This window comes from Kwoniella newhampshirensis, chromosome 8, assembly GCF_039105145.1.
Source record: "Kwoniella newhampshirensis strain CBS 13917 chromosome 8, whole genome shotgun sequence".
Lineage (NCBI taxonomy): Eukaryota > Fungi > Basidiomycota > Tremellomycetes > Tremellales > Cryptococcaceae > Kwoniella > Kwoniella newhampshirensis.
Genome location: NC_089962.1, coordinates 123,670 through 137,131, shown reverse-complemented (window position 1 = coordinate 137,131; position 13,462 = coordinate 123,670). Strand labels below are relative to the sequence as shown.

General features: G+C 50.3%; 4 protein-coding genes across 4 annotated transcripts; 2 read left to right on the top strand and 2 right to left on the bottom strand.

The window, feature by feature from the left end:
* Window positions 1-469: 469 nt before the first annotated feature.
* IAR55_004269 (ubiquitin-conjugating enzyme E2 2) lies at window positions 470-1,523 on the bottom strand (the record flags this gene model as incomplete). The annotated part of the gene is made up of 5 exons (XM_066947368.1): window positions 470-562; window positions 671-737; window positions 859-1,087; window positions 1,294-1,420; window positions 1,521-1,523. 5 exons carry the CDS (start codon window positions 1,521-1,523, stop codon window positions 470-472), a joined length of 519 nt encoding a protein of 172 aa, XP_066801782.1.
* An 844-nt stretch (window positions 1,524-2,367) lies between these two features.
* IAR55_004268 (uncharacterized protein) lies at window positions 2,368-5,872 on the top strand (the record flags this gene model as incomplete). The annotated part of the gene is made up of 14 exons (XM_066947367.1): window positions 2,368-2,524; window positions 2,624-2,661; window positions 2,720-3,212; window positions 3,321-3,553; window positions 3,624-3,652; window positions 3,723-3,801; window positions 3,905-4,015; window positions 4,076-4,103; window positions 4,252-4,497; window positions 4,641-4,787; window positions 4,878-5,105; window positions 5,172-5,291; window positions 5,422-5,572; window positions 5,713-5,872. The coding sequence occupies 14 exons, from the start codon at window positions 2,368-2,370 to the stop codon at window positions 5,870-5,872; spliced, it is 2,220 nt and encodes a 739-aa protein (XP_066801781.1).
* Window positions 5,873-5,934: 62 nt separating this feature from the next.
* IAR55_004267 (uncharacterized protein) lies at window positions 5,935-9,855 on the top strand (the record flags this gene model as incomplete). Its single annotated transcript, XM_066947366.1, has 20 exons — window positions 5,935-6,009; window positions 6,079-6,436; window positions 6,516-6,544; window positions 6,620-6,733; window positions 6,811-6,841; window positions 6,900-6,951; window positions 7,002-7,092; window positions 7,183-7,278; window positions 7,340-7,423; window positions 7,494-7,511; window positions 7,590-7,603; window positions 7,666-7,711; window positions 7,800-7,937; window positions 8,075-8,395; window positions 8,590-8,648; window positions 8,726-8,904; window positions 9,074-9,201; window positions 9,331-9,411; window positions 9,483-9,548; window positions 9,724-9,855. The coding sequence occupies 20 exons, from the start codon at window positions 5,935-5,937 to the stop codon at window positions 9,853-9,855; spliced, it is 2,112 nt and encodes a 703-aa protein (XP_066801780.1).
* Window positions 9,856-9,986: 131 nt separating this feature from the next.
* Window positions 9,987-12,849, bottom strand: IAR55_004266 (uncharacterized protein; the record flags this gene model as incomplete). Its single annotated transcript, XM_066947365.1, has 6 exons — window positions 9,987-10,659; window positions 10,723-10,864; window positions 10,916-11,004; window positions 11,056-11,226; window positions 11,288-11,709; window positions 11,767-12,849. 6 exons carry the CDS (start codon window positions 12,847-12,849, stop codon window positions 9,987-9,989), a joined length of 2,580 nt encoding a protein of 859 aa, XP_066801779.1.
* Between the last annotated feature and the right edge of the window lie 613 nt (window positions 12,850-13,462).

Below are 13,462 nucleotides of genomic sequence, written 5' to 3'. Positions count from 1 at the left end.
CGGCATATTTCGATTTTCTTTTTGTTGTAAATCTTGCCTCTTAGTCTTCTGCCACATGTTGTATCCTGGACTTTATTATCCTGGACTTTATCAGACATGCATTGATGTATGGAGCTGTCAGCACGAAGGACAGCGTTCGGATATATACGAGAATGGAATGCATGGGTTTGTAAAGGGTAGAAAAAACAGGGAAGGGGAAAGGTATCAATGATACTAGATGCAGTGTGTTGGCAAATACAAGTTATATGGTGTCTCTTTCACTCGTTGCTCCTCCTCTCCACACTTTCTACACGCCTCACACTACCTCCCTGCGCCTCTAGAGCTTCTTCGCCTCCGCGTCAAGAACCGCTTGGACGATGTCCGTTTCATTATCGATCACTTCTCCTAGCTCTCCTCCTCTCCTCTTACAGTGTGGCCGGTCTTGATTCGATGATTACGACGCGGTTTCCCTTTATTGGTCCGAGCTTGTTTACGCTGCCACAGCTTGGATGTTCGATGACGACTCAGGTTCGGCCGCTTCGATCTCTTCCGGATTATCGAGCCATGAAAGTTCAACGGTTTGCTGGTGACATAGGGAGGGTCAGGATTTGTCATTACTGTTCGACAGGACCAGGAGAGCAGACCAGATCCAGCCCACAGGCGACGAAAGGAGCAGAATGAGTAAACACACCTTCACTCGTCTTTCATACTCTTTCGAATTCTCCTTGAACAACTGAGCAGCATCTACATTCGCGGGACTGAGTACAAAATCAAAGTCGTCAGCACAGATCGAGCTTGCCAACGCATCTCAAGTGTATATACAACAGTCCGTTCCCGACATTTTTGGCTTAATCCCGACAAGAAAACAAGTGTACTTACCTCGCCGGGTTAGGATCGTTCAACAAACTCTGAACACTAGTCAAGATGGCGGCCACATCGTATGTCGGACTCCAACGATTCTGCAAGATGTCCAAACACAGTTCTCCGTTCGCGTAAATGTTGGGATGGAACATCTTGGATACGAAGCGGACCGTGGGAGGTTTGTTGGGGTATGAGTCGGAGAATGTCAGCGTAAGTCGGAAAGATCCGTCTTCGAATGGCGTGTCGGCTGATTTGGGGGAAGGGTGAGTTGAAGGGCGGTCATGACATTGGGTTGAAGGGACAAGGGAGATATATATGGGGTTGCGGATGAAGGAATGCAAGATGCTGTGCATCAGCAAATGTCTAACAATGAACTCTCTCGTCACGGTAGATGGTAGATGGCAATTTGATGAAAATGTTGAAGGAAGCTGTCCACGCCCATGATCGACTTACGAGGTCCAAAAATGACCGCGTTCCAGATCATAATGTTATCAGGGTTAGGACTGCCCGATATCCCAACAGGAGGATCCGAAGCGAGTCTCTTGAAGTCTCGGATCAGACGTCGTTTGGCTGCTGTAGACTATGAGTAGTGTCAGATGAGTCAGCGTTAACACAGCTTGAACGACATGCAGTTCACAAGGTTTATTCTCGTATGTGAGCGGGGAGGACGCGAGGCTCACCATTATGAGCTAACGTGTGAGTGGAGGGCAAGAGGGGAGATCGATTGTAGCCGAAAGAGTGAAGTAGAAAGGAAAGGAGGAAAGATGATCTAGAGACCTGCTCCAAACAATAACAATCGTGTAGTGACACAGCTCCTCGAATCGCTAGAGACAAAGGACAGTGACTTGACGAAGGACCCGGGTCGTACGATACTGGATGAAATATGACAAGGATGTTGATGTGGATCGATGTTGTTGTTGTGTTGTGGATGGATCTGTATGTGAGAGATAGATGAATGTGAGCGCGAGTGTGATGACGAAAGAAAGGCTGAATCCGGCGAGTGGCGATGTGGCGCGACGTTAAATTACAAATCAGTTGGCTGGTCAGACGCGTTCGTTACGAGTACTGACGAGTAGTGACAAGTTTACATGTTCGTCATGGAAGATGATACGGACCTTCATAGATCTGCTGGCGATGTGATCGAAAGACCGGAGTCAATGTCAGTAGAGCTTGATAATGGCCCGGATAATGCGAATGACTTCTCTAAGGCCAGTGTTCGTGGCACTATGCTCAACAAGCACGATCCATTGTGAAGGAGGGTCAAACACTACCGGCCGAAAGTCACACCTTTGTGTCAGCAAGTTTGAAACTCCTTCAGCGGGGTCCTTCGACACATACTTCGGATGACCATGTCTGCTTCTTCTTTTCCCTGTCCTCCTCATAATTCAAAGCAGTCTTGATTCGTTTGTTGAACGCTAAACAACAACGAAGAACAGAAGGACATCATCAGTCGTGTCCACATCAGACCAACTGAATCAACTGAATCGATAACTTAGTATCATCTCACGGCACTGACACCCGCCAATCATGCCAATCCCATTCTATCGCCCTGTGCCCACTCCTCCCGCCGTGTTTGCGGATCGAACCCTTCCCGAAGCCAACGCCAATCTCATCTCTCGAACCTTGTTCCAATGGGTCACGCCGATTATGAAAGTGGGATATACAAGACCTTTACAGGCGGATGGTGAGTCGTCCACCTGATCGCAAGGTAAAAAGCGGTCGGCGACATCGCCTTGAAATGCTCTTCGGAAGTATTGACTTACCTTGAGCTGCGCCATTGTAGATTTGTGGAATTTGACGGACGATCTCGCTTGCCAAACGGTGAGTAGGCATGATTCTCGCTTACTTCTTTTCTGATGGCTACTGTAATGTACATCAGATAGCCGATGAGCTGCAGATCAACCTTCTTGCACGCACTCCACCTTCCAGACGTTCTCCCTCGAACAAATCAGGATCGCCTATCTTTCAGAGTGGCAGGCCCCTGTTCGACCCAGGAAAACCACACAAAGAACGGTTCTCCGCTACCTCTTCTCGAGCTTATAGCAAGCAAGTCCGAGAAAGTATGGCGATAAAGGAAACAGTGGACGAGTACGCCATACGACATCCTTCTAGCCGCTCGTCCTCGACGAGGCCGGAACACGGATCCGGCAATGCTTTTTCTGAGCTGGTAGAACAGGAAACCAAGGAGGTAAGCCCAATCGACTTGAAGGCTCGAGGATCTGGAAGATACGGCAGTCGAAAGGGGAAAAAGATCGCCGAGGGGAAGTTGGTGATTGAAAACGGACATGAGTACGATATGAGTCTGGTCAAAGCCATGTACAAGACGGTATGGTGGAGATGGTGGAAAGCTGTCATCTTCAAGGCCTGTGCCGGCGAGTTCAGATCCTCCCCACTGTTCACCTGTTGTGCGCCATTTTAGAATCGATCTGAGGCTTCACTGTCGGCTGATTGTCAAGCTAATGGTAGAGTTATGTTTGTAGCCGCACTGCAAATCACTTCACCATTGATCACCAAGCTACTCATGGATCAACTGACCATAGCTCATACCCACTCACAAGCCATCAAGTCTGGTCAAGCATCTGAGACACCCAAACATATCGGATACTCTATCGGTCTCGCATTCGCTCTTTTCCTAATGCAACAAGCTGCCAGTCTGTTTTCCTATCAGGCTCTTCAGAGGGGTTCAGTCATGGGGTTCATGTTGCGTGCTGCCGTGAGTAGACCGTTGTGCTCCGTCGTCGGCGAGTTAGAAAGGTGGCAAGCTGATACAGGTTGGACAAAAGTTGATAGATCTGATTTCGCGTAAATCTATGTGAGTGATGATTTATGCTCAGATACAGTTTACAGATCCTTATAAGTGACCAAGAATCCAACTTACCTAGGCGACTCTCGCCTTCGGCCAAAGTCGAGATGACAGCAGGGAAGATCACTACCATGGTCTCGGCAGACGCCTCATTCCTCGTAAGTCCGACTTTTCATCTCCAACACACAGCCTGCTCCACGACCTTTAGCCCTTCCAATCATCCAGCCAGTTTTAGGGAGTGATTTGATCTTGCTCGTACAGGACTTTTCGGCGCCAATGACGTTAGATCTAGTCGTTCAACCTGTTCAGATAGCGGTGGGCCTAGGATTACTGATTTGGACTCTTGGTTATTCTGCGTTGGTCGGTCTAGCTGTAAGTGTGCCCCTAAGGTATGGCATTGCACAGTCACCAATCAAAGACATGATTTGTTAGGTCATGGCTGCCGCCGGTCCTATCCAAGGTGAGTACCGCCACCGTTGCAATTCATTCTCTGCGACCTTTCTCCAAGCCACCATGTGCCATACCTTCCCACCGCGTCCAGTTCCTGCCTCATCCAGCCTACACAGTGACCTAAACTGTCAGAAAAGCGTCCTGACCCTCCGATCCAGCCTTCATGTTCTCACGGATGATCCGCACCCGGCAATCGCAACTCGCCTACGTGGATTCCAGACTCCGTCTCCTATCCGAGACCATAACGTCCATTCGATCCGTCAAGCTCTTCGCCTATGTAGATCTGTTTAGCTCCAAAGTGTCCGACCTGCGGAAGAAGGAGTTGATCTACTTGAAGAAGAATGGCTTGAACAGGAGTCTGATGAATGCCACGATGGCGTTCGTACCGACTCTAGCTGCTGTGTGTGAGTATCTCCCCAAACTGTCCTTAGCAGTGTTCTTTACGAGCACTTGAATCATAGAGTGGTGTACAGAGAGCCAAGGAACATCATCGTCATGGTACAGTGTATTCAGCTGACCACTATGACCGTTACTATTCTTTGCATAGTGACCTTTATCACATACGGTCTGAGCGGACACCAGCTCAACGCCGCCATCATCTTTTCAGGCTTACAATACTTCAATGTGCTCAAAACACCCATATCCTTCTTGCCCATGTGTTTCACCGCAATCAGCGATGCCTTGGTAGGGATCGGTAAGCCATTCTATGCCAATATTGATTGTGACCGACAACAGTACTGCGTTAGTTGAGGCCGGTTCTGAGTTCCAATCTTGGTTCGTATAGCTCGGATCAGCGCCCTTTTGCAATCCGAAGAGATCTCAGCTCAGTTGAATGTCCACCCCAATGCGCCGTACGCGATAGATATCCAAGGCGACTTTCAGTTCGAATCGCTGCCGGAGACGAATCCAAATAGCAATACTTCTCCGCCACAAAGAGACCTCGGAGAGAAAGGCTCTAAGCTTCAGAAGAGGCCATTCGCCTTGAAAGGTATAGATCTTCGTATACCCAGAGGTGTGTTCACCGTTTTCGCCCTTCGGATACCATGTCAGTTTCGCCAGTCTCTGATCAATGTCACAGGTGCATTAGCTTGTATCGTCGGCAAGGTCGGTAGTGGCAAATCGGCTCTTCTGTCTGCATTGATAGACGAGATGAAGCCCTTACAAGGTCATACAATTTTCGGCGGTTCGGTAAGCTACGGTAAGTGAACGAATGGACCACCAACCAGAAAGACAATTGCAACTGCAATCCCATTCTGCCTAACGCATGATGCTCGATGTGTTGACTTCCGCTCTTCCGCTCTCCCACTCTTATTGGTGATATGCAACAGTCCCTCACCAGGCCTGGCTCCATTCCGGAAGTGTTCGAGATAACATCACGTTTTCGGCACCTCCTGACGAAATTGACTTTGACCGATATCACACCGTGATGGAAGCATGTGCATTGCGCACGGATGTCGAAGGTATGAAGGATGGTGATCTGTCAGTGTTGTCCAAGTGTCTGTTCGTTGAGATCTCACGGTCAACTGTGTCTCGTTCTCGGCCCTCCAAAGCCCATTCCCTTCCCGAGAGGACGGTCGATGGCTTCATAAGCTGACTGCCCCCTTCGTCACCATTGACAGCACCGACGTCGGCCAAAAGGGTCTCCTGCTCTCCGGCGGTCAAAGACAGCGAATCTCCCTCGCTCGAGCAGCATACGCCAACACCTCCATCTTCCTCTGGACGACCCTCTCTCAGCTGTCGATCCAAATGTCACCCATCACATCTTACACAACTGCATAATGTCCGGACCGTTGGCCGGTCGTACGAGAGTGCTAGTCACCCATCGATTGGATGTGTTGGAAATGGCGGATCTGGTCGTCGTCATGGACAAGGACGGAATGGGTGAAGGGAGGATCGTACAACTGGGAACATATGACGTTAGTCGAACGTCGAGAAGCATTTTCTGGTAATTCCAGCTGATGATCTTCCAATGGCCTGTGATGTAGTCGCTTCGAAAGCAAGATGGTCATTTACGATCTTTGATTAACGAATTTGGGAATTCTCAGCCGACCGGCCCTTCCAGAACACTCAGTCCTCCAAAATCAGAGGCCACCAACAAAACTCCTTCTTCAACACCAAACACGAATGACAGCTCATTAGAAGAAGAACGTGAAACAGGTACAATACCATGGTCGGTGTATCGCATCTATGTCTGTGCAATCGGCAATCCGCTCTGGACCATTATGTTCTGTTTGATGTTAGCATTCACCCAGATCGCCACTGTAGCGAACACCTTGTTCCTTGGGTTCTGGTCAGCCGGTGACTGGGGTCTGTCACAAGGTGTTTACATGGGGATTTATGCCGGTGAGTGATGAATTCTACCTCATTCTGCTGGAAGAATATGTCAATGAAGGTGGCTCAAATACTGAATCCTCGGCACCAGGACTCGGGGTGGCTATTGGTCTGTTCACCGTAAGAATCCTCCTGGCATCTGGAGTGGCAATCTTGTCTTTGGTATGACTAATCAGTTTCCTATCGGTGTGGTAGTTCGGTGCATCTTATATCATGTTCTTGGCAGGCCTTCGAGCATCGTACGCCTTGTTCAGTAAAGCATGGGAGCACGTCATGCGAAGTCCGACAAGATGGCATGATCAGACTGCAGTACGTCTCGACCCCTAGCTATTCTTTCTCCTGTCAATCTTGTAGGATTTTTCCCCTGACAACATTTCTGAATTCAGAGCGGGAGAATCATTAATCGATTATCCAGAGGTCAGTCCTGTGAATGACTCACTGAGGCCACAATGCTGACATGTATGTCATGTCCTAGACATCGAGATGCTAGATGATCGTATGGCCTTCGCATGGGAGACCCTTCTCGTGTAGGTATCTGCTTGGGGGCCCTTCCGGATATTGGCTGAGTCCAGCTTAGGAATGGATTGTCCGCGATCGGAACATTCTGTCTTATCCTGTACACCTACCCATGGCTCGGGCTATCATTCATCCCATTGTGTATCTTCTACGTGAGTGTGACATTTCGCACTTGCCCTCTGTTTTCTGCTTTATCTCTGCGGGGATCAGCTGACTGAAAGTCATTATTCGTTTTTGCTTAGTATACTTGCGGATCATACTATCGTCAGATTTCGCGGGAAGTGAAGCGCATCGACTCAATAGCTCGTTCACAAATCTACAGCTCCTTCGGCGAGCAGGTGAGTCTGGGTCCTGCGACACGAGAATCACCATTTATAGAGCTGAACGATGGACTCTTAGTTGACGGGTTTACCGGTCATTCGAGCGTTTGGCAAACAATCAACTTTTGAAGGTAGACTACAGAACGCTATCAATGTCGAAGGTGTAAGTCAGAAAGGTTCTCCAGTCCAGTAGTCTGAGGCTTGAGCTGAATACTCGAGCCGGATTCGCGCAGAGAGCGTACATACTCACTGTGAGTGATACTTGATGTTGAAAGAGATCGGGAGTGCATGACGGGTAGACTGACGGTCTCATTCTCAACACGAATCAGCTTGTCATCCAGGGGTCAGTCGCTTGCCCAACGGCTCGTGTGATCAGGACGACTTGGTAGCTGACAATACACTTAGATGGCTTGGAGTTCGTCTCGATCTCTCTTCCAATGTGCTCGTACTGGTGAGTCAGACTCTGACATGCCATTCGATGGCTCCTGGAATGAGACGGCTGAGCTAACCCTCCCTTCCCCTCCGACCCGGCCCCCTAGCTCATTGCGATCGTGGGAACAGTACTGCGTGATTCCGTCGACCCGTCCAAATTCGGGATTGTCTTCTCCTACACTCTGGCAGCAGCTTCTGTGTTCTCGAATTTGGTCTCTCTGTATGCGCAGGTCGAGCTAGAGATGGTAAGATGAGCCAATCCTCTTCCTCTGCCCGCGATTCGAGTCCCCGTATGCGACCTCCTTGTCCAGATCTCCCCTTGCAAAATTCAGATAGTAAATGGGATTGATCAAACGGAACTTACGTATGTCGTGACTCGCAGAACAACGCCGAAAGGATTATTCATTACACTTGTCTTCCTCTCGAGCCCCCTCGCACCCTATCTACCGATCCTCCCCTATCATCATGGCCATCCCGCGGTTCCGTATCATTCCACAACGTCTCTCTCCGCTATACCCGGACATCACCCTACGTTCTGAAGGAACTTGATTTCACGATTGAGGGAGGTGAGAAGGTCGGTGTGATTGGGAGGACGGGGGCTGGGAAAAGTAGTCTGATAAGCGCCATCATGAGGATGGTAGATGATCTTGAGGGGGAAGTGAGCGTTGATGGTGTTGATCTGGGTAAAGTTGGACTAGATACGGTGAGTAATTTTTCTTGCTCCCATGGTATTCAGCCTGAGTCACGGTGGGCAGGGGAAGGTTTCAGTAAGTTAGTGCCAGAGAGAAGAGACTCCAGTACCGTCCGCACTGATTCTAGACCAGGCTTGACGACGGGAGAAACAGGACCGCCTTAGACTCATTGGCATCGAGCTGACGACTTGTGTTACCATCGCAGGTGAGGAGTCGAATAGGCACTTTACCGCAAGATGCGTTCCTATTCGAAGGGACCATCCGGTGAGTCTGAGAGGTTTTCGACATGCATTGAACCGGTCGATCCCCTCGATGCTTACTGACCGTCGCAATCCCCTCAGAGATAATCTCGATCCCCTCTCTGACCACTCCGATGCCCATCTAAACTCCCTCTTATCGCTCATCCACTCGGATCCACTACTTCCTTCCGTCCAATCTCGATCTCTCCGAGAGAAGTTCAAGCTCGACTCAAAGGTCATGAATGAGGGATCCAATTTTTCTGCAGGAGAGAGACAACTTGGTGAGTATACTGTACCTCCCATTCACATCTTTACCTCGATGGTGTCCCAAAGCTATCACTGTGAAGGGGACCAGCGTGAATGAGAGAGCTGCCTAGGGGCTGCGAGGATTGTCGTGAAGTCAATCATTTGAAGGAAGCTGACCTCTGCCATGTCCGGGCTGTCCTGCAGTCGCTCTGATCCGAGCCTTGGCGAGAAATACCAAAATACTCTTACTTGACGAAGCCACATCGTCTGTCGATCTCGGAACAGACGACTTGGTCCAGCGTATCATCCAGACTCATCTCAAGGGGGTCACCGTGAGTTCCTTCACTTTATGACTCGATCAACTTGCACTTTCAGTTAGTCCGACCCATTCATCCATCCACCGCCGATAGCACAAATGTTCATGTCCGCTCCTCGTTTTTGCTAATCGTTCGAAAATTCAGCTCTTGTCGATCGCACATCGTCTTCAGACGGTAGCATATTACGACCGGATCCTCGTTCTCGATGTGGGCCGAGCAGTCGAAGTGAGTGAGCTCGATGAGATCCGACTTACAAGCTGAAGTTCTCGCGTGAGCTGATACGGTCTCACCTGTAGTTCGATACCCCGATAGCTTTGTTCGACAAGCGGGATTCAATATTCCGTCAATTATGCGATCGAACGGTACGTCCATCTTTCTTCTCCCTCTGCACTTCCAGAATCCCGCATCAGCGCTCCATCATGCTTCATCACCCGCACACTCCCGCTATTCCTGCGTGTCCCTCCGATTCAATGCGTTGGGGGTTTCATATCCTGCTTCATCGCCGAAACTGATCATGATTCTCCCTGACTGGTGTAGCAACTTCGCCGAACCGACTTACTCCAACTACGACACAATGCTCTCTACGCCGCTCAAGCTGCTCGGGATAGGTCTAGTCTCTTCAACCATTTTACGGTTGCCGATGCGTGGGTTTCCAAGGAACGGTCATGAAATCAGCCAGTCACGCAAACATGTATATATCAGTAGTGACACTCCGACGAAGGTTTCAGTAATGTCAGTGTGTACACCAATATGTCAGTAAATGAAAATGAAGACAACAGAGATACATCTCCCAATCAGCCCTACCCATCTTCCATGCCGTCCCAACCTCTCTTAACATATATACTGACCTCGCCTTCCCCATTCTTTCCCAATCGACCCAAACCACCCCCATTGATCGCCTGATTGACTTTCCCCCATGTCATCCTCGTTACATCAAGAATATCTCTGTCACCTACGTCTTCCTGAACATGTACCGTCAGAGTTACCACCAACGGTAACAGCCCATTCGAAGAAGAAGAGGAAGGGTCCTTTGTCCATCCATTGCCTTGCCCTGAGGGATATCCGAATGGTGAGGGATACGAGCTCGGTTGGATAGTATACTCTCCGTTCGTTGATGACTTTCTCGATGGAGATGCCGAAGGGCTGAACGAGAATGAAAATCGTTCACCTACCGGTGAAGAGATCGATGAGCCTGGTTGACTGCCGGTCGGAGTGGTCGGTGTGCGATGATGCTCATAATGTCCTTTACCGGCCGTTACTGCCCAACATCGCATCGTGCCGAGGCCAATCACCCTTCGATCTTCTTTGACTTCTTTGAGAGCTTTGCGGAGATTCGTCATTTGGGTTTGGGAGGGTGGCGGAGCCGTCTGCAGGAGGATATGCGCAAATGCAACCGTCGACGGGTAGGACAGGGCAGTTGTGAGAATAGTCAGGTTGAGAGAGATAAGAGCGTCGAGGGAATGAAGTGAGGCTCTGTGGAGAAACCAAGGTGTATTGAGAAAGAGGTCCGGCGTTCTCATGGCCAATGATACTTACGGAGGAACAACCAGAGTACTAACAAGAATACCTATACTCGCTCCGGTTACAGTCAAGCTGAACGGATTGGCGAAGAGAGCTGGATATCTTGACACTACTGGTAAAGACAAATACGAAGGATTGAGGAAAATCGACCCGGCAGCTACGTACAACATGTCAGCCACCGCCGTGATCACCATGGTGTATGACTCACCATCAACCAGTTTGGAGTGATTTCCCAATGCTCCACCTGAAAATGCGCTCGCCACACCCGCGCACAGGAGCAAGAAGTGAGGAAATGACCTAGCTCTGATATCAGCTTAATCCTTGATCGTGATCATACGATTGTCTCACCTCTCATCACCCTCCGAAAGTGCTTCTCCATGTCCATGACCGCCTACAGCGTGTTCGTGTGCTCCTGAGCCCAATATGACCTGTTCTATCGACTCCTTCGCAATGTACACGGCAGCAAACGCTAAGAACAGTGATTGGGCGAAGTACAGCAAGGAGACGAATCGAGAAGGCCTGAACGCAAGAATGGTTAGCTGTCTATCTTTGTAGCCAATGCCAAAATATATCAACTCACCCGTAAGGCCGCCGTATGCTGCTCCAGCCTTGACCCTCCTTCCTTCCTATCATCCCAACAGCCACACCGATTGCGTCAAAGACCACCAGATATCCCACTCCCGCCAGACATCTCCATCCACTCATTTGTCCCTCGATCCACAGTCCTGCTCCGATAAGGAACTCCAACACAGCGAAAGAGAGCAGGAACTGACCATGAGGGTCGACCTTTGACGAGGGGGGCAAAGGTGAGAGGGTTGGTGACGATGGCATATGTGAGGATGAGCCAAGCAGAGGCATAGGGACTGGTGCTGGGGTGGCTTCGGGACCAGGTGCCGGGGCAAGTTCCAGGCCGGGACTTGGGGAAGCAGGTATAGCAAGAGTGGGGTTGGTCTGCGTGGGATCGAGGAACGAGAAGAAGTTGTGGGAGAGCGAATGTTTATGCTACGGATCCGGATAGAGGTCAGCATAGGCACATGATTACTTTCATTTGGCACCCACATGGTGACCTCTTCGTTTACTCCGCTTGACGCCTTCTGGCGTCTGTAGCTCTGTCCCTTCCAGACCTGTCGCCTGAGCTTGACCGAACGTCCAATTTCCAGCTCCCCCAAACGTCTTTCGGTCTGCGCCAGCATTCGGAATCATAATTTCCTGACCCTGTTGCATCCCGTTGAGACCCATGGGACTGCCTGGTACACTCGAGCCTGCTCGTGGTTGAGGGACTGCTCCAGGCTGAGGGAAGTACAGAGAAAGGTTTCGAGCGTGCAAACCGTGAGTCGGAGTCGGTTCGAACCGCCGTTCGTTATTTCTTGCACCTAGGGGTGATGGCGTGAGAGGTGAAGGAACGTCTAGCGAAGTCCGACGACCCCACGAAGACGAAGGGTTGAGACCTGCTGAAGATGGGCCTTCGAAGCTCTGCCATGCTGGACTGGACGGTGCACCTTCCGAATTGGTGAACACTAACCGTCGAGGCGAGAGTAGTTCCGGTAATGCATCGGCCTCTTCTCGTTCTCCTGACGGACCGTCCTCACTGTGCTCGATGATACCGGTCGATGGTAGTATACGCATTCCAGAGATGTTCAGGCCTTTTGCCGAGCCGGGATTACCATTGGTCGAGCTTGACGAAGCTGAACTTGGAACCGGGACGGCTTCCACCTCGTCATTGCCTCGTTCTGTGGCTCGACGAAGAAAGATAGGCGGTGGAGGTGGTGCCCGCATGGACGAGCCTGTACCGCGCCTCTGTCTGGATAAAGGTGTGGGAGAAGTGGACCGACCATTAGACCGACCGCTATCCGGATGGTTGTGAACTGATATACTCGGTATCGAACCTGTAGCAGTCGGTGTCTCCGCAGACTCGTCCAGAGGTGGACCGAAAGTCAAGGCCGAGTTGGAACGGTAAGGCCTCGACGTCGAAGGGGAGAACAGATCTTCTTCCTCCCCATCGTCCATTTCCGGGTTCCTCTTCTCCGACATGTGAAGCGAATACAGTGAAGACCGCCGTGAAGAGTATGGTTGATCTGGTGTTGGGAGTATCGTATCCGCTGCAGAGATCGTCGACGAAGGGGAAGGGACGGTGGTAGGCATGACCGAGGCAGACCGGATGTGACGAGAGGCGGTGTAGCAAAGAAGTAAGGATTACTGACTCGAAACGAGTGATGGGAACATGCGAAGGGGTGGTAAAGTCAAGATTCGATGGATTATGGTAATGCTGTTGCTATGCGGATGGAAAGACCTGGACCAAGTATTGTGACATGGAACAGCGCACTTATAAGAGCAGTCGTGACAGGATGGCGCCCAGAACTTTCGAATGTATGCTGATGAAATGGTTGTGCAGTGGATGTGTCTGCAACAAAATCGCGCTCAGTCCCTTGACGCACGTTGCATCAACTCTTTTCGAGCGGTATGAGATGGGATCCTGTCGATCCAGAGATGGAGTATCTGTTTGAAAGAGGGCCGCCTGCTTCAAGCTGATCGGCGATGACGACGAGTAGAACAGTGAGCGGGGAATGAACGCTACCTTGTTCAGAGTGAGACTTGATCCATCTCAACTCAACTCATCTCGTCTCGTCTCCTCTCCTCTCCTCGACTACTCTCCCCGGCGCGCTTGGGATGGAGATAGTCACAGAACCGGTCGCGTGTCAAAGGCGATATGTGATATAAATGCTTCCGGTATCAACAGCGGGTGTTCCATCACTAT